Genomic DNA, 27,807 nt, shown 5'->3' on the forward strand with positions numbered 1-27,807 from the left:
TTTTCTCAATCCCTTTGGCAGCAGAGTGCAGGCCACAGTTTGCTTTCACTTGGAGGGGCATCCAGTACACCTGGAATCGACTGCCCCAGGGGTAGAAACACAGCCCTACTATTTGCCATGGATTGATCCAGACTGCACTGGAACAGGGTGAAGCTCTGGAACACCTGCAATACATTGATGACATCATTGTATGGGGCAACACAGCAGAATTTTTTGAGAAAGGGAAGAAAATAGTTCAAATCCTTCTGAAGGCTGGTTTTGCCATAAAACGAAGTAAGGTCAAGGGACCTGCACAGGAGATCCAGTTTTTAGGAATAAAATGGCAAGATGGGCGTCATCACATCCCAATGGATGTGATAAAAAAAAAAAAATAGCAGCTATGTCTCCACTAACTAGCAAAAAGGAAACACAAGCTTTCTTAGGCATTGTGGGTTTTTGGAGGATGCATATTCCAAATTACAGTCTGACTGTAAACCCTCTCTATCAAGTGACCTGGAAGAAGAACAATTTTAAATGGGGCCCTGAGAAACAACAAGCCTTTGAACAAATTAAACAGGAAAGAGTTCATGCAGTAGCCCTTGGGCCAGTCTGGGCAGGATAAGGTGTTAAAAATGTGCTCTACACTGCAGCCGGGGAGAATGGCCCTACCTGGAGCCTTTGGCAGAAAGCATCAGGGGAGACCCGAGGCTGACCCCTAGGGTTTTGGAGTTGGGGATACAGAGGATCCGAGGCCTGCTGTACTCCAACTGAAAAAGAGATACTGACAGCATATGAAGGAGTTCGAGCTGCCTCAGAAGTTGTTGGTACTGAAGCACAGCTCCTCTTAGCACCCCGACTGCTGGTGCTGGGCTGGATGTTCAAAGGGAGGGTCTCCTCTACACATCATGCAACTGATGCCACATGGAGTAAGTGGGTCGCACTGATCACACAACAGGCTCGCACAAGAAACCCTAGTCGCCCAGGAATTTTGGAAGTGATCATGGACCGGCCAGAAGGCAGAGATATTGCCACAGGAGGAGGTGACGCGTGCTGAAGAGGCCCAACTATGTAATAAACTGCCAGAAAAGGAGAACCTATATGCCCTGTTCACTGATGGGTCCTGTCGCATTGTAGGAAAGCATCGGAGGTGGAAGGCTGCTGTATGGAGTCCCCTACGACAAGTTGCACAAACTGCTGAAGGAGAAGGTGAATCGAGTCAGTTTGCAGAGGTGAAAGCCATTCAGCTAACCTTAGACGTTGCTGACTGAGGAAAATGGCCAGTGCTCTATCTCTATACTGACTCACGGATAGTGGCAAATGCTCTGTGTGGGTGGTTGCAGCAATGGAAGCAGAGCAACTGGCAGTGCAGAGGCAAACCCATCTGGGCTGCCCCATTGTGGAAAGATACTGCTGCCTGGCTAGAGAAGCTGGTTGTAAAAGTACGTCACATAGATGCCCACATACCTAAGAGTAGGACCACCAAAGAACATCAAAACAACCAGCAGGTACATCAGGCCGCTAAGATTGAAGTGGCTCAGGTGGACCTGGACTGGCAACATAAGGGTGAATTATTTATAGCTCAGTGGGCCCATGACACCTCAGGCCATCAGGGAAGAGATGCAACATATAGATGGGCTCATGATCGAGGGGTGGACTTGACCACGGACACTATCGCACAGGTTATCCATGAATGTGAAACATGCACTGCAATCAAGCAAGCCAAGCGGTTAAAGCCTCTTTGGTATGGAGGACGATGGCTGAAATATAAATATGGGGAGGCCTGGCAGATTGACTATATCACACTCCCACAAACCCCGGCAAGGCAAGTGCCATGGGCTTACAATGGTGGAAGCAACCACTGGATGGCTGGAAACATATCCCGTGCCCCATGCCACCGCCCTGAGCACTATCCTGGGCCTTGAAAAGCAAGTCTTATGGTGACATGGCACCCCAGAAAGAATTGAGTCAGACAACGGGACTCATTCCCGAAACAATCTCATAGACACTTGGGCCAAAGAGCATGGTATTGAGTGGGTATATCACATCCCCTATCATGCGCCAGCCTCCGGGAAAATTGAACAATACAATGGACTGCTAAAAACTACACTGAGAGCAATGGGTGGTGGGACCTTCAAACATCGGGATACACATTTAGCAAAAGCCACCTGGTTAGTTAACACTAGAGGATCTACCAATCAAGCTGGCCCTGCCCAATCAAAACTTCTATGTACTGTAGAAAGGGATAAAGTCCCTGTAGTGCACATGAAGAACATGTTAGGGAAGACAGTCTGGGTTAGTCCTGCCTCAGGCAAAGGCAAACCCATCCACGGGATTGCTTTTGCTCAAGGATCGGGGTGCACTTGGTGGGTGATGCAGAAGGATGGGAAAGTTCAATGTGTACCTCAAGGGGATTTGATTTTGGGTGAGAATAGCCAGTGAATTAAATTGTATGATGTTAATTGCTAAATAACCCTACCACTGTATGTCATCACTACTACAGTTGCTATATGCCATTATCAATGGTATTACAGTAAGAATCACCCAAATCAAGGAAGGATGGACTTTGATGAAACCAAGTGAAGGGCAGCGGTGATGGAACTTGAACTGGCTTCAGCAACTGCTGCCCAGCAACTTCCTCAAGATCAACATCTTCAACCTGCAGACCGTGGGCTGCGCCAAATATACCAGCTGCGAGCTCTGGATGCAGCATGCAACAATCCAACACCACACAACATCTCTCCTACCCTGAAAGACTGTTATGACAGATGAAGCCCCAAAGTCATGGATTAAATGAACTCAACGGACACATTAGAAGGATGGCCCATAGACTAAGGGAATGATATCTCTGTGTGTGTATATATATCTCAAAGACAGGAAAAGTGGTGGTAAATAATTGGAAAGTGTAGGATCTGGGCATGGCATAGATGGTATAGAATAAGGGGTGGAAAATGTCCTGGGTTCGGGTGGGATAGAGTTAATTTTCACAAGAAGCTGGGAGGGGGCACAGCCAGGACAGCTGACCCAAACTAGCCGCCAAGGGGATATTCGATACCATATGTCGTCATGCTCAGTATATATCTGGGGAAGCTGGCCGGAGAGAGGAGGGATCGCAGCTCAGGAATGGGCTGGGCATCATTTTCCAGGTGGTGAACAATTGCATTGTGCATCACCCACTTTGTATACTCTTTTATTAGTATTATTCTTATTATTGCTTCTCTCCTTGTGTTGTCCTATTAAACTGTCCTTATCTCAACCCACAAGTTTTTACCTTTTTCTTCCAACTCTCCTCCCCATCCTACCGGGGGGCAGGGGACGGGACAGGACAGGGGGGTGTGCAGGGAAGGAGCGAGCAAGCATCCACGTGGTGCCTAAACCATGACAATACTGCAATTTAATGCATTTTTAAGTATAAATTCTAGCTCTAGAATTATTTTGTAATCTTGAAGTGAAGCAATTTAGCTCCTATTATCTGCTTTTTTCTTCTCTCATCAACACAGCTCCTCTTAGGGTACAAGTGATGCTAGCTGTTGATCACGCTCTTCTTAAATCATCTTCATGCTGTTAGCTCTGCAAAGAATGATGCCTGCTCCAGAACACTGCCATTGCTAATCACTCAAATCAGGTCTCTCATAGGTCTATAAGGAGGAACAGCGCTGAGGGCAACAGAATGAAGATGAGATTGTTTTTCTCTTCCTTTTCAAGGAATATATCTGAATGCATCCCTTTCCTTCACCTTCATGGATCACTCGTCCTGCCAAGCACAAGTTCACCTGTGCAAAAGCTATGGCTGCCTTGGCTTTGTATTGTACGAGAAACGACAGAACTACATACTTGAGGCATTGCCCAAAGCACAGATGAAAACGAGGGTGAAACAGATTCAACAATGGTGTTCTCTATAGATATCTAATGACAAAAGCAGGAACATCCATCTCAAAATTAGTGAGAAAGCTGTTTGAGACTCAGTGAAGTCAATGCTGACTAAACAAATTATTCATTAGTGCAGCATCCTGGGTTCTGAAGCTCCACTTCACATCTGTGAGTGCACACATCCACAGAACACTGATGATGAGAAATGGCAGAAGCTGACTCTTCTAACCAAGTCTCACCATGGGAGACTACCAGGAGGCAGAGATGCAGTACGTACATTGCAGCTGAAGCTGTCAACCTGTACTTAGCCCTTGCATTTTGACTGCCAGCTACCCCACAGGGAGATGCACACTTTTTGACTTGTTATCCGCCCAGATGGGGCCTGCGCATTGTCTGCCAACAGGCCAATTGCCATATGCTGCCTCTCAGCCACTAAAAAGCCAAGAAAATGGTTTGCAGGCAGTACAGGTTGCACATTGTGTCAGACCACAGCAAACAACTTGAGTAAAGTTTTCTTTCTGATCATCTTCATGCTTGAGGATAAATCATTTTGTATCAAATTAGCCATATGAAAAGAAAACCTCCAATACCACTCGAGGATGTTATAAGGTAGAAATATTAATGATATACTTAGATAGCCTGAGCTAGAAGCTGTGGCATTATTATTTATCAGCTAGAGAAAGGCCATTGGCTAAACTGTTAGAGGGCTTCAGACAAAAGTAGCACTGCAAGTGGGCAGAGTCCCACCTCACCTGTTAGGCTGTATTGCAGGTGCAACTATCTCCTGCACACATTGATATCCAAGAGAACCTGGCATCTTCTGCTAATAGTAACTCTGGTTCCACCATGGAAAAATCAGTTTCTGAATGCAAAAGCTGTTTACGAAATTTGAAATAATTGAATCGTATTAACTTCTGAGCTTACAGGAAGAGCAGCGAGGGCTTGTGCTGCAGCATTTGAAAGGGTTCTATTAGGAAATTGTTCTGATTATTTTAATGCACCAAAAAAAAAAAAAAACCACCCTGGGAAAAAATGGTAATTTTCTTCTTTACCTGAGATGCTCCATTTAGGCAAGGCACTGACACAGGGACGTTATACAACAGCTCCAAGCGTTGTTCAGATGCTGTGCACACCTCCTGCCCATCAGGAACCACTGTGTGCCTTCCAAGTTGCCCGTAGTCCGCTCTGCCCCAGGTGAATACCTTGCCAGTTTCTAAACACAAAACACATTTCAAGATTACTTATTGACTAGGTTCCTGGAACATCTGGATACCAATTCAAAACTAGAACACCACTTCCTACTGCATCTTATCTAAAGCTTCAAAAACCTAGTGAAAACCTACTTCTGGGAGCAGAAGAAAAAAATATTAAAACTAGCTAAAGACATATTATGATGTACTTCTATGCAGTTACTCAAACTTCATTAACTTGTTTTCTAGCAGAAAAACATCTGTAGGGTGGCCTGGGCTATAAATGAAACCATGTCAGTAAAGCTGCATAACCTGGACATTCTGCATATATACACTTTGGTTATACAAAGGACATATTTTTAGCTTAACAGAACCACACACAAAACAGCTTATTCTGAAACATAAAAGATTCTTCTCTATTCCCAATCTTTGCCATAGAGACATCCATCACATGTCCTGTACTTAACATACAGATTATGTTTTCCTGATAGAAGTTACCTTCTGTCACAACTTCTGGTAGCAGAGTAACAGCCCTCAGGACCAGCAATTGGTTAGTCAGGAACACCACCACAGCTGTCATTAAGCATTGGAAATGCAGCAGTTTGTTTTCACAGGAATCACACATTGGCCAAGGAAAGATAACTTTAAATGAAATCAGCAGTATACGGATCACCCTTCTCTCCACATATTATACCAGGTTCACTGCTGCAGGACTGACACCCAGAAGTCCATTCTCCAGTATGGATAATAACCATAAAGCAATGCTTTTTACCTTTGGTTCCCAATATTTAAAAAAAAAAAAAAAAAAAATAAAAAAAAAAATCATACTGAGTGACAGCTTTATTTTCTTAATGAAGTAACTAGATCTCTGCAGGTAAGTCATGAAAAGCTGTCCCTTCTGGGCTTTCAATTAAAAAGAGTTATATACACAGAGCATAAAGAGTCATAAAGTCTCAACTCGGATTTAACTAGAAGCACAAACCTGCATTCCAGCCCAGAAGGAAGCCTGCAATGACCTTGAGTTAGGTACACACTTCAGCCAAGTCTCAAACTCCTTTCCGGAACTGAACTCAAGTCATCAAGTCATAAGCCAAATGATGTGGATTTGAGGAAAATACCATCAAGTCAAGCAAGTCAGCTTAAACGCACAGACTTCTCCCCTTGTCAGTCAGTACCAACATATCCCACAGAGGGGTCGGGAGCAGGGGGTACTGGTAACATCGCCCACAGATGACAACTGAGGGTTTTCTTAACACATGCCATAACACAAACCTTCAGAAGCCTGAACCCTCTTCCTTTGGGTGTTGTTAAACTGTCTTGAAGGGGACACAGGTGGGCACTGCTGGTTTGTAGAGTTTAAGCTGATAACACATCTCATAAATAAACTGGAACCCTCTAACTTCGTATATTTAAATACACAAGAAGTATATGCATTTTCCTTGGAAATCCGCTAGCAGTGGTAGCTTTTACTCCGATCATTGCAAGTTTTTCAGATGCACTCTCTCAGTTCACTGATAATGCTTCCCCTGAAATAATTAAGTGATAAAATTAGTTGTCCTTTTCTCTCAAGGGCACAAAGATTTTCTTCCTTTGGAGCTTCCTAGCAGTTCAGGGAAAAGTTGAAACCAGTCATATATTACTTTCAATACAAGCGAGGTCTTTCAACATAATAGCTTCACTTTGTTAGGTTAAAGCATTAAAACAAGTTTCATTAAGAGAACTACCAGTATACCTTACAGAGATTAGGAAAACAGTTTGCAGTTTAAAAATTCATGCTTGTTTTGGACGTAGTATATTTACTTTGCAATTTGTATAGATCTCTGCTAAAAACATCTGCAGCTGCAAAAACGTTGCAAGAAGACTCCTACATCAGTATGTTACATAGCAAATTTAAATGTAGACTAAGCTTCAGGCTTTTACATCAGACCAGGTTACTGCACCTATTCAGAACCCTGTTAGTGGACTGGAAAAGGACAGGCAGGGTGCTCTGTTTTGTCTCAACTACAGGAACTGAAGCTGAGTTTTATGAAATTTAAAGCCAGAAAGAATTTCTGTAACATCTAGTTAGATCATTAAGGTACCACAGGCTCTCAAGCCCTACACAGACATTGCTGTACTGGTCCCAAGGACCATAGTTTAACTAAAGCATTTCAACTCTGAGAAGCCAAAAGCATCAAGTGCCACAGGCAAAAAGATCAGCAACCCACAAGGCCTCTGGAAAGGCAAGCAGTGTATTTGATAATACAGACCCAGATCCTCATATGCAGTCTAGAGCACTATCCGGTACAGAGGGGCAATAGAGGTTCCTCTCAAGTCTGACTTTTGGGGAAAAAAAATTCTTTCCCCAACCAAATCTAGTGCTCTGTCTAGACCCAGGCATGAACAAGAAACACCAGCCACCTATATAACAAAAATGATCCTTTGCATCATCGCATCAGGGTACTGGTCCACCTTGTCTCAAGTCTTGTCTGCTGCTGGTGTCTGGATTCAGATGAAGGCAATCTAAAATCCTAACATATACGGGACCAGTTACTAAGAAAATAATCTTCCCACCCTGCCCGTGACCAGCAGAAACCAGGGAGCAGCTGACATGATCACCATCTTGATGACAAGCTCCTAGAGCAAGTTCTGTGCAAAGTAAGCAATTCTGTTCCCCTCTGCCAAGGGCCTGTGAAAGGTAGAGAAAAGTGCAGTGGTCTACAGCTTCCCTGACTGCACGATCAGAGCAAAACACCACAATCACCTATTCTGAAGTCAAACTAAACTGCATGCGTAATTTCCTCTTATTAATTAAGGGCTAGCGAGTCCATCATCTCCAACAGGATTAATTTGTCTAGCTACAGGTGCCATCAGCTGCTTATTGTGTCTTTATCAATGACTGGAAAAAGCCCGTCTCTCCGCTATCTAGTATCTTTTCCATGTGCCAGGGTCTATACAAGTTTGGTCTTTTCTTCTTCTACACTGTGGCTATTGGTCTCCTTAAGGTTCACTTTGCAATTCTGTTATTGGATTAATTTGTGAGGCCCTACATTGAAATGTCAACAGTAACACCAAGTTGAAATGGAAGTAATAGAACTGGAAACAGTATGATCCCAGTGGTTTTATTCAGCCTTACAAAGGCTTTGAAGTATGCTCATCTCTATTATTGCAAATTATTTCAGTAAATTCAGTGGAACTGAAGAATGCAAGCATATATGAAGGATTAAAACCAGACAGCAATAATGCTTAGCTACAACAAAACACCTTCCATCCACAGATTCTATTTTCTTTCACTGGACAAGCAAGCACAGAATTACTTACACATGCAAAACCAAACAGAACCTTTCGGAGAACATAAACTGTTTCTGTTTACAAACAGAAATAATTGTAATTAACTTTTTCCTTTTTGCCACTATAAGGGAAACAGATTTCAGGTGGTTATTGGTAGGCAAACATGGAGAACATCCATTAAAAAAAATAAAGCCAGATAAATTAATTTTTGCTTGTAGGAAGAACTTCTTGAATGCCCAAAGATTAGGTAAGCAACCAGTTCCTTCTCAGTGCTCATCAATTCAGTTTTCATTTCTAATCGGCAGAAATTCATTCCCTAGACTTGCTCGTTTGGTGAGCATTCCCCCTCCCATGTTCAGTCTCCTGCTAATGGTCAATCATTCCTATTTTTCAGCTGAACACATCTGCCTAGGGATCCTTTAAAAAAAAAAAAAAAATCTGTCTTTTCTGTGAGAGAACCTAACAGAAGCCGATTTAGAAGTGTTTTCTCTATGAAATACTGATTATATTTTCAGCAAACAAACAAAAAAAACCCCAAACAAACAAACAAACAAAAAAATCAGTCTCAAGTGGAAATTTCAGGCTGAGGCAAACACCAATGCATGGAAAATTCTGCCAAAAAGGTTACAGTCTCGTCAAAATCCTAAGCAAAAGAAAGCACTGAGTTATGACAGAAAGCATTAAGCAATTCTAATGAGAGGTATTGCTACTGTGCTGTTTATAATATAGATGGTATTTTAAAATGTTCTAAGAATATTTGAGAAAAAGACATTAGTCATACAGAGTAAGGAGGTTACAGGATGAATTACTTAAGAATGCAGGGTGATACAACAAGGAGTGTTGGTCTAATATTAGAATAGAACAGATTTTAATTAGAAGTCAAGAAAACATACATAGCGATGAGTCAACTGGACAAAGTACATCAACCATGGAAGTGGCTGAGGCATCAGAAAATGCAATATTTCATAGCAGACTCTATACAGTAGGAGGGCACAAAAGGCAGGAGGTATTCCTACAACTTGTGTGAAAGAAAGAAGTATACAACGTTGGAAAGCTTTTCTAGTTCTTCTAAGATACTAATAATGCTTCTTAAGACCTTGATCTTGCCATGTTCTGAGCACAGAGGCTCCAATTCCAAAAGGCACTTCAACTCTTCAACTGTGAACATCCACATTGTCCCAGATGATTTCATTGCAACTGTTCCTTTTTTCAGCAGGCAAATCCTACATCAAATAAAGGCCAGAGGGTTCAATGCCATTTGGAATTAAGGAGTAATAGATATAATTAATGCATCCTGTGTCATTCCAGTGTACAACCTGAATGAAACATACAGTACAGGAGTTCAGAGAGCTAGAAGAAAAGGACAGAGGTCAGAAGATGAACAAAAACTTCCCAACAGCCCCTTAAGTAAATAGTACGTACAACAGTACGCTACATCATTTGACATTCTATGTGGTCATACAGATCTAGTCTCCTCTTGCTCTTTGAACTGTAAACACAGCAGTCTGCATCAGTATACATACAGCAGCAAATCATCTGAAACACATGCTCACATCCCTCACAGAATACAGATGAGGGTATGTACCTATTCAAGTGCTTGCAGCACTACACTAGCAATCCACTGTCAGAAAGGCTCCTCTGCATTTTATTCACGTCATCCTTCTGTCCTTATGCTATCACAAAGCGTAGACAGTTGAGAATGGCCTCAAAATTACAAGTTCACAACCTTCGGAGTATTGCAAGTCCAGCAACATTGCATAAAGCGCTTCTATTTGCTTCCTGCCTGACACTAGCTCTTACTGTGCTGCTTTATGGTGCTGCTGAGGCTGTAGAGCATGTTGGTTTTCCCTTTTAGTACTTTATTAATCAATTTGCTAATTCCAAATGCTTACGCGGCTGAGCAATAAAAAAAAAAATGCATTTTAGTTTTAAAAACAAGTTGGTTTCTCAGTAAAACACAACAGACATAGGAACATTAAAATTTACTTATTTTCACTAGATTCTGATTCATCTTTATATCAATTTTCCTGTTTTAAGATAATATCATGATTGCACTAGTGTTATCTCCTTGAAGTCTCTATTCAGTATCCAGGCAAGCTTTGAACTATCCTTTCATAAAAACTAGATGAAAGAGTTCATCTAGGCTATCTCAATTCATGGTTGCATTAACAATTACTTTTCAAATGAACTCTGAATAGTCACACTGAATGCTTAATCTCATTCAGACTTGAAATAGGAAGTTCTATATAAAATTCCTAATGCCTCCTTTCACATGAAAATTCACAGGAGCAGGTATTAACAATTGACATTTAGAGGCTGCCTCTGCCTCCTCCCTGCCCCACACAGGGCAAACCAACACTTCTCCCACAACTACAGATCTCTGCTGTCCTTCAGGACGGTCACTAATGTCCTTCAACCATTCTGAGAAACTTCCTCATTTACCTAGAAAAAGCCTTTGTGCAGGGCAACCTTACAGAAAAACATTCATTCATCCATCCCTAATTCCTTCTTGGCTGAAGACAGCTTTAATTCAGCAGCTGAAAACCAGGCATCACTACCACACCCACAGTCTAACACCTGTATCTGCGCATGGTTTCAGTCCAAAGCAGGACTATCTGCTCTGACAAAGGTTTAAACAGCCCCTTCATCCTCTTACACAGGAGTTCAGTGCACCAGAGCTGCCCACATCTCTTAACACATCTTCTTTCTATGACCTCCTTACAGACTTCTGCAGCTTTATATAATAGGGCACGCTCCTGAATTTTTTTCCATTTTCAATTTCATTTATAATAGCTATTAACAATGTATCACTAAAACACAAATCTATGCATAGTATTGAGGTCATGCCTCTTCAAGAAAGTTCAGACAAAACAGCAAAAACATTACAGGGATGTCAGCAATAGAAAACTAGACATCATTCAACTGCCATTTTCAGCCTTCTGCTGTCACAGGTTGCAATATAGAGCTAGTTCAGAGTAGTCCACAGAGCATCTACTCAACATGCTGCAGTTCACAAGGGTTTCCAAGCACCCTACAAATAGGTTTAAACCTGCAACAAAAGGCCACAAGTGCCACAGGAAGAGAACCATAAGGGCATCAGCAGTCCTCCTCCAACAGCTATGGATTTGTCAGTTAAAACTCCTAAATTCATCAAGTGGGTCAAAAATTTCTGCCATTTTGAGCTACATCAAAAGTCTCCAAATCTGGTGACTGATTTAACCAGAAGCGTGTGGGCTAGACAAATCAACAAGACACCTAAGGGATTTCACACCACTAGAATCAGTGGCTCATCTACAATCCAGCAAACAACTGGCTTCTCACTGTGACCCATTCATATTTAACAAAAAAAAAAAAAAAAAAAAGAAATTTAAGAAATCAACCTAGAAGACAATTATGCATCATGAAAGAAAATTCATCCAACCAGGAAGAACTCTGTTGCACGGCATTAACGTAAACAGATACAGCATAAGGGAACATCATCCAGTCTCCTTTCAGAGCCTCCTGGAGATATCAAAACATTATCATACGAGTCATTGGATGTTTAATGCAACGTAATGGAAAATACTCAGCTAGGCAGGTAAAGCTATGAGGATGTAGGAGACTCTCCAAGAGAAGACACTGGAACCGTGACAGCCTTTTAGCACAGACTACAATGTTCAAAGGACAGGCTGAGAATTCCTTAGGCAACAGTTTACACCAAGACAGCTTGAGAAACTTTGGACCCAAATAGTTGTTCTCACCCCTAGGCCACCAGTCTTCATTGTGCTTGAACTATTTGTGACAGGGAAGGTAAACCAAGCCAGGGAATCAATCTGGCTGAAAAATAGCCTTGGGAAATGGGAGCTTGGCAACAGCAAATATTGCTAAAGGCAGCGCTGTATGAAGTCAATTTAATATTCTCTATGATAGGCTAGAGATAACTTGCAGTTTCACATGACATGCTAAGTTTATCATACACTTTACCAACAGATCCATCTTTATCAGGACTGTCAACACCGTTAAACATCTAAACAGCTTTGACTTTCATTCATTAAAAACAGGTATGCTTTTTCTTAGTTACACCAAGTTATGTCTCAAGATGGGCAACGTTCAGTTAATGGGATTATTCACGTACTTAATAGCATGCTTCACTGCTTTGAAAGATTGGACAAAAATAACTTTTGAGTATGGCAAATTCCAAGACTCTACAGATACCTTAGAAGTCCTGCCTCTGGGTTTGCATTTTAAATGGGATAAAGGCTGTTCTGCTTTTTAGAGGAGACTAGAAACATGAAGTACCATAAAAAGCTCTGAATAAACTGAAAGAAAAATTAAAATGTAAGAAGTTAAACACTTGTAAAGTTGTGTTCATACTGCTGATATCAAACAGATGTATGATCTTGGCTCAAAAAAGAAAACGCGGGGGGGAGGTCACGAAGTCCATGCAATCATGAAACAAAGCTGGGGAAGGGGGGTGGGGGCAGGGGTAGATGTTAAAGCACCTATCACACTTTGCATTCATCCTGCAAGATGAGAAAATTCCCTTCTCATTTCTCTCCACTCATGATTAGAGAGTCATGACTGCCTCACCAGCTGTGCCTCTTGCTCATTTTAAATTCAAACGACAATACATATCTCACTTTTAGACTTATAATAGCAATGCCTTAAAATGCAGATTGGTGGCTAAATTTAGTTACATGATTAAAAACAAATCTAACTCGTCTCTACCCAGCAAACAGAACTGCTGCATTCAAGGTTCAATAGAGGACTTAACTCTTCATCTAAAAACAAAGTCCTAACAAAAAGAAGAAAAAAAAGAAAATCAAAGCACAATTTAGTGATGCCTCTAAAAAAGCAGGATGCATAAAACATTAACCAGCTATGGAAAACTATCTGCAAATGCATCATAGTATACCGTAGGGTTTTTGTTCTGTACTTCTGCAAATAAATTTTGCACTATGCTACTACAGCAGTATGAGTCATAGACTTTTACTGACATTCTATATTTATATCTCCATGCCCTTCTGCACTGTTATATGCTTTCTTCCATACAGGCCTCCCTAACCTGGAATTTCCTTTCGTCTGCAGTTGAGCATCTCTTCCTCTAACATCCCCCAGAAAACTGAATAGATATTTCTTTCTAAGCACTTATTCAATTCTTTCTGGACACCATTTTGAAAAAGCAACACCCTTGAACTATTATAATACAAGGCATATGCTTTTATTTGTTCACAATTATTTTCTTGTGTCTTATTTCCTACTCTCTGTAAACGGACTGGTCAGGCATTTATCCCCTTTGAGGCAAGGTCCAGGTCTTGTTTCATTAGACTTAACACAGTACAGTGCTACAGAAAATCTTATTCAGAGATTACAAATTACAATATATCCATGTTTTCTAGATCATTTTACGAAACGCATTACCTATAGCTCCAATCTTGCAAACATTTGTGAATCTGCCTAATTTGGAGAATGCAAGTGATCCTGCTACTCTCAATATCCCATTGCCATCTGAGCCTAAGAAGGAACACGCATCTGCCCACAAGACATAAACAAAGAGAAGGTAATTAAGTTCCCAGTGCTAATATTTACCTTGTCAAAAGACTCAAGGGCATGCTGTGGCAAGACAGACACAGAAATATCACAAGAAATGCTCTGGAATGGCAGTCTGAAGAAGAACTGGGCTTTTTTGCTGTTGTCCCCAAGATGCATTCCCAAGAACAAATATTCAGAGACCCCTTGCAGAGATTTCACTAGATAACAAGCCTCAGACATGCATGATTCTGAAGAGTCACAATACCTACAAAGAAATAGGAAGTAGTATAAAAACAGAGCGTTAGATGACCAATCCTGGGTCTTGCTAAGTGGCTTTAACTTTCTCAGCAGCTCCAGAAGCAGCTCAGTTTACATCCAATGGAGTTCAACCCTAACTACACGCTGTTCTTAAGAAATAAAGTACAAAGAACAGAACAGTATCACAAAACCAACAATGGCAACTCCAGAGCCTCCCAGGAGATCACCCCGCTTGTTCAGAGTAAGAACCATTAGAACAGCAACTACAATTGACTAAGACAGAGTGGGCTGTTCACCTCAAATAACGAGCAGCTGTAACTGCAGCACTCTCACTGACAGGAGGAACAAAAGAGTCTAAAAGGGGATGGGAAGGAAAATTCATGCCCTTTGAAGTCAAGAGATGAATAATGAGGAATAAGGTGATGTATTCCCTCTGTAATATTATCCCCATTTTTCCCTACCCCCAAGAAAGACTGAGTTTAAGAGTATGGAGGGGGGGGAAATCACAAGATTCCACCTCAACTATGTATGGGCAAGATGCTTAACATCAAGGAGACTGCAGGGAGAGAAGGGACAAGGGTGTAAATAGTTGCATAATGGTGAAAATATCTAAATGACATTTATGCCCCGAAAAAACTCCATCATCTACAAGAGCGTGCTATCCAGCTAGCAAAGTTCCCTTTGACTCCTGCCTTCTTGTTCCAGCTCAGACCTCTAACTCATTAGAATTCACATATTAAGAGACTGACTGTGAGATGTTTTCAGCATTTCAGAGCTACAGGACACAGCATGAGGCAAAAGTTTAGATCTGGAAGTCTAAAAATTTAGAAACATTTTAGAAATGTGACTACCTATGTAAATACAATGCAAGTCCCTCCTGTAAAGAAATCTGAAATTCCCTGCAAAGAGGGAACTATACTAGTGAGATTTACTTCCGATGTTTACCAAATGAATAGCTGTCCACAACCACCTCTGTATAGCTATAGCATCTGTATTTGCTTGCAGTGCCAGCGCATCTATGGTTACGGATTACCTAAGTACGTATATGAACAGGGTTGTAATGTAAGTATTGATGTGCTATGCTGCCTGTTCATAAGAGGGGGTTAGGTTTGAAAGTGAGAGAGGGGAGAAATAAGAGAACTTTCCTCCTTAGGAATAAGGAGGGAACAGCAATGAAGATATGAACAAAAAGCTCCTGGTTCTTCACGGCCTTCTTTTCTCTGACTTTAAAAAGGATGTTGATTGAAAGAAGCAGTACCCTCCCATTCACGCTTCACAGAATAAAATGAGACAGGACAGCTTGTAAAGATACCATGAGTTTTCTCCTGCTCTAAGGCAGGTAGCCAGGTGGGGAAGAGTCATTTCTTTGCTCTGAAGTGAAAAGCTTAAAAATCAGACACTCAGAAGACAATTTTACATGTCAAGTTTGTGTCTACAGAGGATCAGTTCACTGCAAGGACTTGAATCCCAGGGCACGGGCAGCCTGATTTTGACGAACACTGCTCCAACACGGCTCTGGTGCATTAGAGAAACTTTAAAATAACTACCTTAGATTTTTAAATCGGACACCTCAGCAGTTTGTTACATTTCCACTACCAGCTTCTGCCTGTGTGCATGCCCACAGTGTTTTGGGTTGGTTTGGTGGATTTTTTTTTTTTAATCTCTAGCAAAGTGAGCAAGCAAGAGGAGACATGCGCAAAAGGATTTAACACCCTCCTTTGTACTGTTTGACTTGTCAGGATGATTCTTCAAACCAGGTGAACTTCTAGTAATCCACACTGCCACCCTTATATTGTCCCCATAGCCTGACCTTCTCTTCTGGCAGTTTTATCATCCATTTCCTTTTAAATGAACTGCTTCGGCTCTATTCAGCTGTACTAGCAGGTACAATCCTGAAAGAAAATATTTATGTACAGGCAAATTCCTACAAAACAACCATTGGCTGTTATAACATCCAAAACTCAAGATGAGAAACGCCAAACTGATTTTCAGTTTGCTTACTATTTTGGAGTGGAAAGGACAAGTAGGGAGACATTCTCCTAAAGGAGTTTCTGTATATATATTTTGGGCAGCTTTGTAAAGGTAAGTTTTTAGAAATTTAGAAAAATAAGATTTCCCATATTCATGATAAAAAGATCTTAGCAAAACTGACATAAACCACTGTCCCTGAATAGATCTTTGTCTTCACAATGTCTTCTACAGTTTTTCTTTTAATTAAATGACACTGAATACAAGTGAGAATAAGTTACCTCAGGAAACCCCACCCCTCCTAGGGTTTCTCTTCTGCATGAATCAGATGCTAATCCCTTCTTATCATCCAGGTCTTTGTCCCAAAAAAGGAAACTTATAACTCTTGTGATTATTTTATTCTTATTACATACTGTGTTCCTCGTAATACTGGACAGAGAAGAAAGCTGACCTGAACCAAACAAGCTCTTAAATCCAGCAGAACATCCCCCAAACCTAAAGTGCATCCTAAGGGACACAGATAAACGCAATTCCCCTTCATCTGCAGATCTCAATCTCAGCTGTTTAGGATCCACATAGAATATATGTACCTACACTGAGACACAGTCTTTGCACTGAAGTTCAAATAGGAACTACAAAAAACAGAGGGAGTTGCACCTGAGTTTCAACTACCATGCCACAAACTGGGCTTGAAATAGCTCCTTCTCCTCCTATACAAAAGAGGACTTAAAAAACAACACAAGTGTGCAAAAAAGCTTGCAAACTCCCCTTCAAAAGCTTCCTTGGGGTAGGAACGATTTGTTTGTTCTTCAGTGCCATTGAGACCGAGCCTCAGTTACCAACAAGAGCTTGCTGCACAGCCGCTGGAGGCCAGCTCTGGGTCATGCCTCTCTGACCAGGTACATCCAAGTGCCTACTGACAGCTGTTCCTGTTCACTGGACTTCCTCAAGTTTCTTAGTTTGGCCCTCTTTAGCTTTTGGTTGCAAGTTTCTCAAGGTAGCATGTTAATCGTGCTACATGGTGTTAGTGCCCTCACAGTCTGTGCTTCCATGCATATAATTATAAAAAAAAAAAAAAAAAAGAGTATCCAAAATATACTGCTAAAATGAAAACTGATCTGGAGATCAACACCAACATAATTCAAATTTAAACAAAACCAATATACATTCCTACTATATAGTAGGAATTAATCATAAGGTTTGGATTTCAACAATATTTATAAGCAAAGCCATATTTTTCATGGGCTGTATTAAAAAATCATTAATCTTTTATTTAAGGAAATCAAGCCACAGAGCAGCACAGAAAAAAAAACCAGAAAACTGATTTTGCTTAAGGAACACAACAAATGTTAAAGGATATCAGTTGCTAACCACACTTGTGTATGTACTAGACTCAAGTGCTAAAACGTAGATGTCAGTCATGGTATTTTCAGAGCACTCAAAAATCCAGCTAAGTCAGCTAAATGTTTACAAATACACAAAAATTAAAACCCCACATACTAGAAAATACCCCATCGCACATACTTTGTTAAGACAGAGATACAACTTCATGTTACAATAGCAGAGTCATTCCTAGCACTCAAACATGGATAATGTAACAAGTACATATGGCCAACTGAAATTTTTCATCACAGACTTGTGTTAGATTGTTTTATGGCTCCTCACAACTGAAATAATTTAAAGAATAAAAGCCACCAGTCTAGCTACCAAATAAAACAAGTGGATGCACTCTCCTGGCAGATCTCATTATAATTCCCAAGTATCAAAGACGGGGAAAAAGCCCTTCTACAAGACTACAAATCTGGTACTCAAAATTCACAGCTGTTGATATATCTCCTATATCCTATAGTATCTTACCTCAGATTCACTATTTGAAAAGTACCTTAAGGTAACCATGAAAAGAACAAGCCAGATAGGCTTTGTGGGGGGTTTTTTTCCTGTTTGTTTTTCGTTTCTTAAGAAAAAGTCCTGAAAGGTACTGTTTTTCAGAAGCACTCAACTGCCACTAAGCTCTTAAAAAGCACATTATCTATGTTCAAATAGTAAGATTCATTAGTGAGCATTAAGCCTGAATAATTAATTACTAAACAGGAAATGTCATTTAAAGGTTATGAAAACAAGTATTTAACAGTCTTAAAATGCTACTAAGGTTAAACGAGATCTCTAGATCAATGCACGTACATGCACAGATCGTGTACACATAGGCAGCTTCTTTCAAAAGTTGAACTTAATAATTCTTAGCTTTAAATGAAGTTATTTGAAAATGGAATAGCCTTTTCTCTTGTACAACAAAACTAACAGGGCAGAGTAAAGATACATTGTGTTTGGTAACCAGTTGCCATACAGATTAGCTCGACTATTATGTAATGATTGGTTTCAGCTTCCAGCTTTTTATTCTACACAAAGTGAGCGCAAAGCACTTCTACCTTACTAGGTATTCGAACTGCCTGTCTGAGACCATGTTATATCCACTTTGCATAACTGCAATATTTCTGAAGTGCAAATTCTCACTGTTTGTCTGTTTCACATAAATTCTTTACACTAAGGGCTTTGAGTTGCCAAAGTTTCAATCAATCCCATCATCATTCCACTACATGCAACTATGTCATGTGATGTGATAACATTCAACACTCAAAATTAAATTGTCATTTTTTTGCCCCCCCCAGATCTCCCAGCTGGAAGGGGGTGTAGGGCAGAACCCCCTAACCCAGTCTTCCAGTCCGTGCTTTTTGCTGAATAACAGAGCCTGATAAAGAAGCATCACTGTGGATTGCTGCGGGGACCCACAACACATGGGAGTCTAGAAGTTGAATTAAAAGCTGGGAGGCAGAAAGGAGGTGACACAAGTTATATAGTCTCTGGCCCAGTCTGTCAGATTAGCAACCAAACAACAGTGGTCTTGCGAGTTACTTATTCCACATTTGGATCTTTCTCTAGTAATACCTATGAATGTGGAACTTGCAGGCAGCTTATGACAGAAGTTAACACAGCAGTGAATCTTCTCTTGCCTTTACCTTTGCTTCATTTCAGCTTCAAATAGGTGAATTGACAGATGTATTAGTACAATGTGAATGAAGCAATTTTGGTATGATTCAGGAGAAATGGTTTAACATAAAAAACCGGAAAGAATTTAATAAAAGAGCAAGCGGCTCAGATACTGCCAACAGTTCCAGCTACAAGTACACGGAAAGACAAGGACACTGATGGTCAAATTCTTCCTCTTCAAAAGAAATTTGTATCGGCTTTGTACCCTGGTTACACAATAGTTGTGAAAGGGGAGGTGTGTCCAAGAGAACATCATCGCAACTGCAACAGTTTGCTTTAAGGGAAAAAGAATAATAGAAAATAAAAACCCAAGAAATAGCTGATAGCCAACAAGCTGCCCTTCTCAGTCCCCCAAAACTACAACTCTTCTTGCAAATGGGCTCTAGTGGTATAGGATATTGAAAACCGAACAAACACCACATTTACAGGTTTCCTGTTGTGCCGGGTTTCTGTAGCAATGGAGAGGGTGCAGGGGTGGCTCCTGTGAGAAGCTACTAGAAGCTTCCCTGGCTCCAGCCTGGACCCGCCTCTGGCCAATGCCGAGCCAATCAGCAACGGTGGTTGCGCCTCTGTGATAGCATATTTAAGAGGGGGAAAAACTTCCTCAGGAGGTGTGAGAGTAAGAGGGAGGAAGAAGAGGAGGAGGGCCAGCAACAACAGAAGCAGTAGCAGCAGCTACAGTAAAGAGAGCAGGAGAGGAAGAAGAAGATGGCAGAAGACGACGACCTCCAGTGAGGAGAGGAGTGGGATGTGAGAGAAACAACCATGCACACACCGAGGTCAGTGAAGATGGAGGAGGTGCTCTGGAGCAGAGATTCCCCTGCAGCCCGTGGTGAGACGGCAGGCTGTCCCCCTGCAGCCCGTGAAGGGTTAACGGCAGAGCAGAGGCTCCCCTGCAGCCCGTGGAGGACCCCACGGTGGAGCAGGTGGCTGGGCCCAGAAAAGGCCGCGACTCTGTGGTGGAGCCCACGCTGGAGCAGTTTATGGAGGACTGCAGTGCGTGGAAAGGACTTGAGTTGGAGAAAATCATGGGGGGGGCTGACCCCCGTGAGAGGGACCCCGCACTGGAGCAGGGGAAGAGTGTGAGGAGCCCTCCGCCTGTGGAAGGATGGGCAGAGACAGTGTGGGATGAACTGACTGCAACCCCCATTCCCGCCCCTTGCGCCGCTGGGGGTGGGGGGAGGTAGAGGTATCAGGAGCAAAGCTGAGCCCGGGAAGTAAGGAGGGGCGGGGGGAAGGTGTGTTTCTAAGATACGGTTCTATTTCTCATCATTCTACTCTGATTTGGTTGTTAACAAATGAAATTGGTTTATTTTTTTTCCCAAAATCGAGTCTGTTTTGCCTGTGACTATAAATGGCGAGTGATCCCTCCTTGTCCTTGTCTCAACCCACGAGCTTTTTTGCTGTATTTTCTCCTCCCTATCCTACCTAGGGGGAGGAGTGAGCGAGCAGCTGCGTGGTGCTTTGTTGCCGGCTGGGCTTAAACCACGACACCTGTATACAAGCACCATAAGAAGGTATTTCATAACACAAAAGGAAGCTACAACTGCTGAGAGTCCAGGTGAAAGCTTTTCAGCAGAAACAGAACCCAGATACGGCCCACACATTGTAACCAGGAGGAGATTTTTTGTTTTCCAATAGGCATGGTAGGGAATACAGACAACCAAAGCCCCTGTCACACAAGTAATTACCTTTTTGTGATCAGCTAAGCCTGTCTTCAAATAGCGAGGGGTCAGGGGTTTCCCTTTAGCTTTTGCATTCTTTCATAAATTCAACTCAATCTACAGTTCTCAGCCTGTTCTTAGTATCCTTCACTACTTAGTACTGTCCCTGTGTTATCAGTGAGGTCCCATTAGAACTTTCTCCTGTACAATCTTCCACATAATTGCTAATGTGTCTGACCTTGTTTATTACATTTGCTAAATATATGGCTAGCCATAAACTCCAGCAATCCAACCACAGAAACCAAAGACAACAAACAAAAAGGGGTGGGGGGAGAATAAAAAACAGAAATAGAGAGTAATTAATCCCTTATCTCACACACTAATGACCTGAACAAAATCTATACCACATCCACATTTTAAAGGTTCATTTTTCTGAAAGCTTTTTAAAGATCGAAGTTCCTTCACATTAGAACAGACACTCACATTACTTAGGTCCACAACAATCACTATTTCCAACAGTGAAAGAGAGGATATGGCACAAAAAAAAAAAAGGGAGAGAAATTAAATATAATATAGGCCCTATTCCCACACATGTGGTCTATGTTAGAAAAGCCCCAGAGTGTAATGTTGAATGATGACTGAGTCATTCACCAAACTCCTCCAATCATGGAGTACTTAATAAAATACATCTGGACAGGACTAAGCAAGCATGAAAGGAAGTCATAGCCAGGAAAACCCGGACAGACTAGCCTTATGCACTGTATCTTCCCCTTCTCCTGTGGAAGAGGCATTCTATGGGCTGCCACACACATGAGCAGAAAAGATCTGCAAAATTCATCATAGCTGTTTTCCTCCTGTTGCACAATTCTTGCTGAAAACAGCATTTATCATGAGCTAAATTTAACAAAAATCCATTTAAATCCTACTCTCCATAGACCATCTGTGAGTATATTGGCAAATGGAGATTCAGTATAGCTTACAAGGGGAATTTCAAATAAATATTGAGACAAGTTTCTTTGCCCTTAATGCCAATCACTGATATTTCTACTTTACAATGAATAGCTCCAATCAAAGTTAGTGACAGTTTAGCATCTTCCTGACACCTCTCTCTTCACATACAAAAGATGTGGCATGGCATGCACATGCACAACTGTTTACTGACCAACTGAAAGTTACTAAGAACAAGGAGAGGCAAAAGAGGGATGGTGACCAAAGAAACAAACACAGTTACTCAAAAGATGTTGTTACCAAGCTTCTGTGAAAAATCTTTGCATGTGAACAACTCTGAACACTTGATACTAACCTTTCAGAATGTACCTTCAGTTCACACCGAATCTAGCCGCCTCCTCAGCAACCAAACCATAGAAAGAATTACTTCAAGACTTTTACCAAAGTCATGTAGAAGTAACTCCCAGCAGGGAGCAGCAGAAATAGGAGTGTAGAATCACAAAGCAATATACAGACACACACACTCTCTAACTTTGTAAGTTTAAAAATAAAGCCAAGGAATGATGCCAGCCCGTGAACCCAAAGAAAATGCCAATCCCTTCTAGCTATTTACAGCTATCTAGAACTCAAATCCATACAATTTTGAAAACAAAATCCAGGATGCTTTAATGTTCAGTGAGCTAAAAATTCATTAACTTGGTAACAAAAGCTGATACTGTAAAGCAAGAAAAAACAAGAGACTGTATAAGCCAGAGCCAGCCCACAGGTTTTGTTTATTCAGTTCTTGTTAAAGGAAGAACAAAAAAATATAAGAAACATGTTTGTGTTGTAAGACAGAACTAAACAAGAGTGACTGACACACAGAGTAGGATGTAATAGAAGGCTCCCGTTGTGCTGGTGAGCCATAGCTGCTGGAGACAAAAATCTGCTGTGCCTCAAGAGAGCACACACAGAAGATCCACCACTTACTGAGATCTATCTTCTGGCAGAAAATCTTCCCTGAGATCCAGTGGCAATTTGGCAGTTAAAAGAACGATCTTCTATAGTAGCCCTGGCAAGATCCCTCGCCCCCATCCTCCCCAAAGACAAGGTGGTGTAGGATTTGGCTGCTTAAGTCTCATTTGCAGAAACCTTCCATAAACAGTCTGTAAATTTCAGTTCCTTGCTGCTTGAGGAAAGAATTCCCATCAAAACCCTGGGAACAGATAACAACATGATAAACTTCATAAGTTGCTGAGGAATAAGGCTCTTAAGGTCACTAGCTCAGGTTTTCTGGGTTTCCTTGGTTTTTCCTCTCCAGTATATTCTACTGCAGTTAATTCTTGATTTAGACTACCAGACTGACCATCTCCCTGATTCCATGAACAAAATAAGGTCCAAAACAAGTGAAGCAAGGAGATCTAGTCACATGAAAACAGACCAAACTTCAACCTCCCAAAACCAGGACAATAGTACAAAGATAGTACTAACATTTTCTCCAGGCCAGGATACCTGCTCAACCTCAGTCTCAACTGCCAAGGCAAAGCAAAGCACAGCATATTCTACCAGGTCCCTCAATTAAAATGAAGATGTTTAATCTACGCAGTCCAATAGCACAAGATCACAGAGGAGACAAAGGATCCTACTGTACCTTGCTGAAGGCAAGAAGGTTAAACGTTGATAAATATTGGGGAAAGGAGGGTGCTGCACCCCAACTCCAGAACTGCACATTTCCAAAGTTAATCTTTGCAAGAGTCTTCCGTTCCACTGAAGGTTCCTTCCTGAGGACTGGTTAAATCTGTATACACCGGGCCTCACAAAACTTTCAAAGTTGGGGCTACAGAGATACAGACTGGACCATGCTTGAACAAAAAGTAGGAAAAGTGATGCCAGGAATAGGAAAACAGAGCTTCCATAAGTCACTAATGCTTTTCATTCCTGGCCATTTTTCCCAAGCACCTATAAAAGACTGATGCCATGGAATTTCCTCAACTCGGGGTGGAGGGGAGGGGGAAATCAAGGTTCGTCCCCATCAGCAAAGAATAAAGAGGATTCAAAACAATTGTTCCTATAGGCAAAGCAGACTTGATGACCAAATTGCAACAACAGAAACCAATCTCATTGGAGCAGAATTCTGGATTACTGAAAGAAACGGTTGAAGACCATGTGAGGAATCTGGACATCTGCCTTTGTCCTGGTTTCAGCTGGGATAGAGTTAGTTTTCTTCCTAGTAGCTGGTACAGTGCTGTGTTTTGGATTTAGTGTGAGAATAATGTTGATAACACTCTGATGTTTTAGCTGTTGCTAAGTAGCGCTTATCCTAAGTTAAGGATTTTTCCATTTCCCATGCTCTGCCAGCAAGCAGGTGTACAAGAAGCTGGGAGGGAGCATAGCCAGGACAGCTGACCTGAACTAGCTGAAGGGGTATTCCATACCATGGAACATCATGCCCAGTATATAAACAGGGGGAGTTGGCCGGGAGGGGTGGATCACTGCTCAGGCATTGGTCAGCAAGTGGTGAGCAATTGCATTGTACATCACTTGTCTTTTCATGGGTTTTATTTCTTTTTTTTTTTTTAATATTCCTTTTCATTACAATTATTAATTATTCTTAGTAGTGTATTTTATTTTACTTTAGTTATTAAACTGTTCTTATCTCAACCCACAAGTTTTGCTTCCCCCCCCCCCCCCCTCCTCCTCCCACCCCACTAGGAAGGGGGAGGGGGAAGCGGCTGCGTGGTGCTTAGTTGCTGGCTGGGGTTAAACCACGACAGCCTTCAAACCTCTCAAAATGGCAGGATTAACCTAAAGAGGAGCTCCTTCTAGGGAGGATATTCCCTCCTCAAACAGGAAGAAAAAGGTATCACAGGGCTGCCCAAACTGTAGTGCTTGAGAACAAATAAAAACGTTTGTGCGCCAATTCATTAGCTTTACTGTGTCTTCCTCAAAGTTTTTCCGTTAATGGGATGATTCACGACTGGAAGGGAACTTTCTGCCAAAGAAAAGATTCTTTTCATATAAATTACTTAACAAAAATCAACTCTCTGCATTGCTGTATTCACAGAAAATAAATAGTAAATTGCCACAAATTTCCAGAACACTTTATAGTTTAAGCTCTGCAAAATACATGTAAGTACTTACTTACCTATGTGTCTCTATGGAAAAAACATAAAATAAATCCAATTCAGAATGTGAACTCAACACGCATAAGATTAAGCTACGTTAAACATCTTGAACTGACTTAAACACTGATTCCACACCTGTAAAATCTTACATATATCCATACAATGTCAAGTGAATGCTCATTTTTATTTTACGTATGTGCTCTCCCAGACACCTTTCCATTTTCAGAGTATCAACAGGGTGCAAACTTGCCACAAATTTCAGCCCAAATCGTGGAAGAGCTAGTACATTCCCTGTCCCCCAGCAGGCTGCCAGACAGGAACAGAGTACTGTTCTGGGGAGTACTGTACTCGGGAAGTACAGAACTTCCTGAGTAACATACTACACAGTTCCCATCAGCCCCTACTTCAGTGGCTTGTACAAACTTCGCTTAAAAATAATTATCATGAAAGTTGAAACAGCAATGAGAGATGGATGTGTGACAGAACAAAGAGCCAGCTTTGAAGACAATACAGAAAATAAGGCAATTTCCATATGCATCTAGAATCTTTAATCCTGTTATTGCACACTAAATTTCCCACAGATCCCATACTAATTTCTGCAAAGCTTTAGTTTCTGAATTTTCGTCCCCAAGCTTGTGCATTTCTTTCTCTTCCCTTTCCATGCTCTACCCTTTATAATCAAATGCAAGACCTTCAAGATAGGCCCTGAAGTTTTAAAATTTGCCAGCCAAAACCATATACATCTAGTCTTTTCTTTTAATGTAATCAAAAGTTCGACTATGGGTCAGATTGTGAGATGTATATGTTGTAAACCAACCGTATCACCAGTGTAAACTCAGAAAGGGATGACAACTGAAAACACACACAATATATGCATTAAAAATTTATTTCATGATCGACTTATTCTCTCTCAAGCTGCACAGTTTTCAGGGGCCAAAGTTACATTCTGCGCATTCTAACTTGAGCAATTTTGGTACTTAATAGACCTTCCCACTAGGGTCCTGTAAGTGCTCCTAAAAAGCCCTAGAACAAATACACAAAGTGCCACAAAGCCTTAATGCTGGCAACATTTTCCTGTTAGACTCCATTCATTACTTCAATTCAGCCTTCACCTTGTCTCTCTTGTTCACTTTGCCATTTTTCTTTTTTGTCTTAAGCTGGAGTCTCAGCATTGGAACAATCAACAGCAGAGGCGAACCTTCCACTCTGTCAAAGTATCCTAGCAGAGTTGCCAGATCTGCTTGGACCCAAGTCAAAAGAATACTGGCCCACCCATCCCAGAGTAAGTGCAAACCAGGCGACTACAGTGGTTCTAGTGGCACTCTAATTCAGTCACTGGACCTACAACCCAGCATCTTTTAAAAAAATAAGAAAAAAAAACCCTACCATCAGGGGAATGTCTTCTAGAGGTTACATTTCTGTCAAGCAAAAATTACTGAGCTTAACACTGGGGCATACAGGTGGAATTCAACAGCATACTTTGGAATAACTCATATGATCTCCTCTGTGGCAGCTATTTCTGCTTTAAAATCTATGCATCTTCAACTGACATTCTTTGTTGCTTTCTCTTATAGTGCACAACAATGACAGTATTTATTACGACAGCAAGGAACGTAACAGGAAGGCTCCGAAGCATAAGCTCCCATTGCTTCATAACATCAAGCTACAGCATTGTAAGGAGAAGGTAAGAACAACCATGCACCACAAAACCATAGAACCAAGACCATAGAAAAGCAAGTGCATTTACCAGATTTTTAGTTAGAGTTTACTTAGCCCGAGGCAGATGGACAAAGGCTTTTCTTTCTTAAACACTCATTTTGCAGGTTCTGCTTCAAAGAAGTTCAGGCGTTCCTATCAACTTGCAGTTTTTGATTTAGCTGATTTCTAGTATTTTACTTGTTTTCCCAAACCCCGGCATCTTACCAAATGAAATACAGCTACCTCACATTAAAAAGAATGTCAGGGACTCCAGTTTCAAACTGTTTGACTGTCAGCTATAGTGGCTAATAAGAGGAAAGGAGAGTCCTCATAAAACAGATGCCTTGTTGGTATCACAGACAAGCATAAAAAAAAACAAAAAATAAAATAAAAAAAAACCCAACAGTATTTGCTGTCCTAGGGAGCTGCTGAAAAATTAAAGGCAAAGAAAGTGTGCTTTCCAGTATGAGGAAGGCTGCCAAGTCTTGATTCAAAAGAAAGCCGGAAAGGACCTCTAGTGGGCTGAAACTGCACTGCTCGGGTGCCAGAGAGCAACGTCCTTCCACTTCACCTCCCTGCAGTTACACGGCATCACTCACCAGCAAAGCCTGATAGTTTTACCTAGTGACTGGGATCAGAGAAAGCATGTGCAAGTGCAATTACAGCAGTAAGCCTCCTTTTCAGGCCAGCTAATTAGAAATATTCCCTCAGTCTGCTCTCAGCGTTTGGAGGGACACATGTTCATTTGCTTCAGAAAAAACAGGAGATGAGTTCTGTTTTATCATGTAGGTCACTAACATGTCAGACCACTTCAGAGTGGTTTTATGTGGCCTAAATGACGTGACATCAAAGGACACTCAAAGACGCACAAATTCAGATGCACGTTTGGAATGAGGATTCAGAATATTATTCAGACTATGTCAAGGCATTTTGTTCTTCCAAGACTTTTTAGCTGTAGGCAGTTTTGCGTAGTGTCCTGGTTTCGGCTGGGATAGAGTTAATTTTCTTCTTAGTAGCTGCTACAGTGTGTTTTGGATTTAGTGTGAGAATACTGTTGATAACACGCTGATGTTTTAGTTGTTGCTAAGTAGCGCTTATCCTAAGTTAAGGACTTTTCAGTTTCCCATGCTCTGCCAGCAAGCAGGTGTACAAGAAGCTGGGAGGGAGCACAGCCAGGACAGCTGACCCAAACTAGCCAAAGGGATATTCCATACCATAGAACGTCATGCTTAGTATATAAATGGGGGGGGAGAGTTGGCCGGGAGGGGCAGATCCCTGCTCAGGCGAGTGGTGAGCAATTGCATT

General features: G+C 41.4%; 1 protein-coding gene across 1 annotated transcript in view; it reads right to left on the minus strand.

Moving 5' to 3' along the window:
* Nucleotides 1-27,807, minus strand: part of SERGEF (secretion regulating guanine nucleotide exchange factor) — a 173,973-nt gene that overhangs the window by 128,832 nt on the left and 17,334 nt on the right. The window contains 1 exon segment of the mRNA XM_050897733.1: nucleotides 4,899-5,059. Coding sequence (XP_050753690.1) covers nucleotides 4,899-5,059 — 161 coding nt within the window.

The sequence above is a fragment of the Gymnogyps californianus genome, chromosome 5, assembly GCF_018139145.2.
Source record: "Gymnogyps californianus isolate 813 chromosome 5, ASM1813914v2, whole genome shotgun sequence".
Taxonomy (NCBI): Eukaryota; Metazoa; Chordata; class Aves; order Accipitriformes; family Cathartidae; genus Gymnogyps; species Gymnogyps californianus.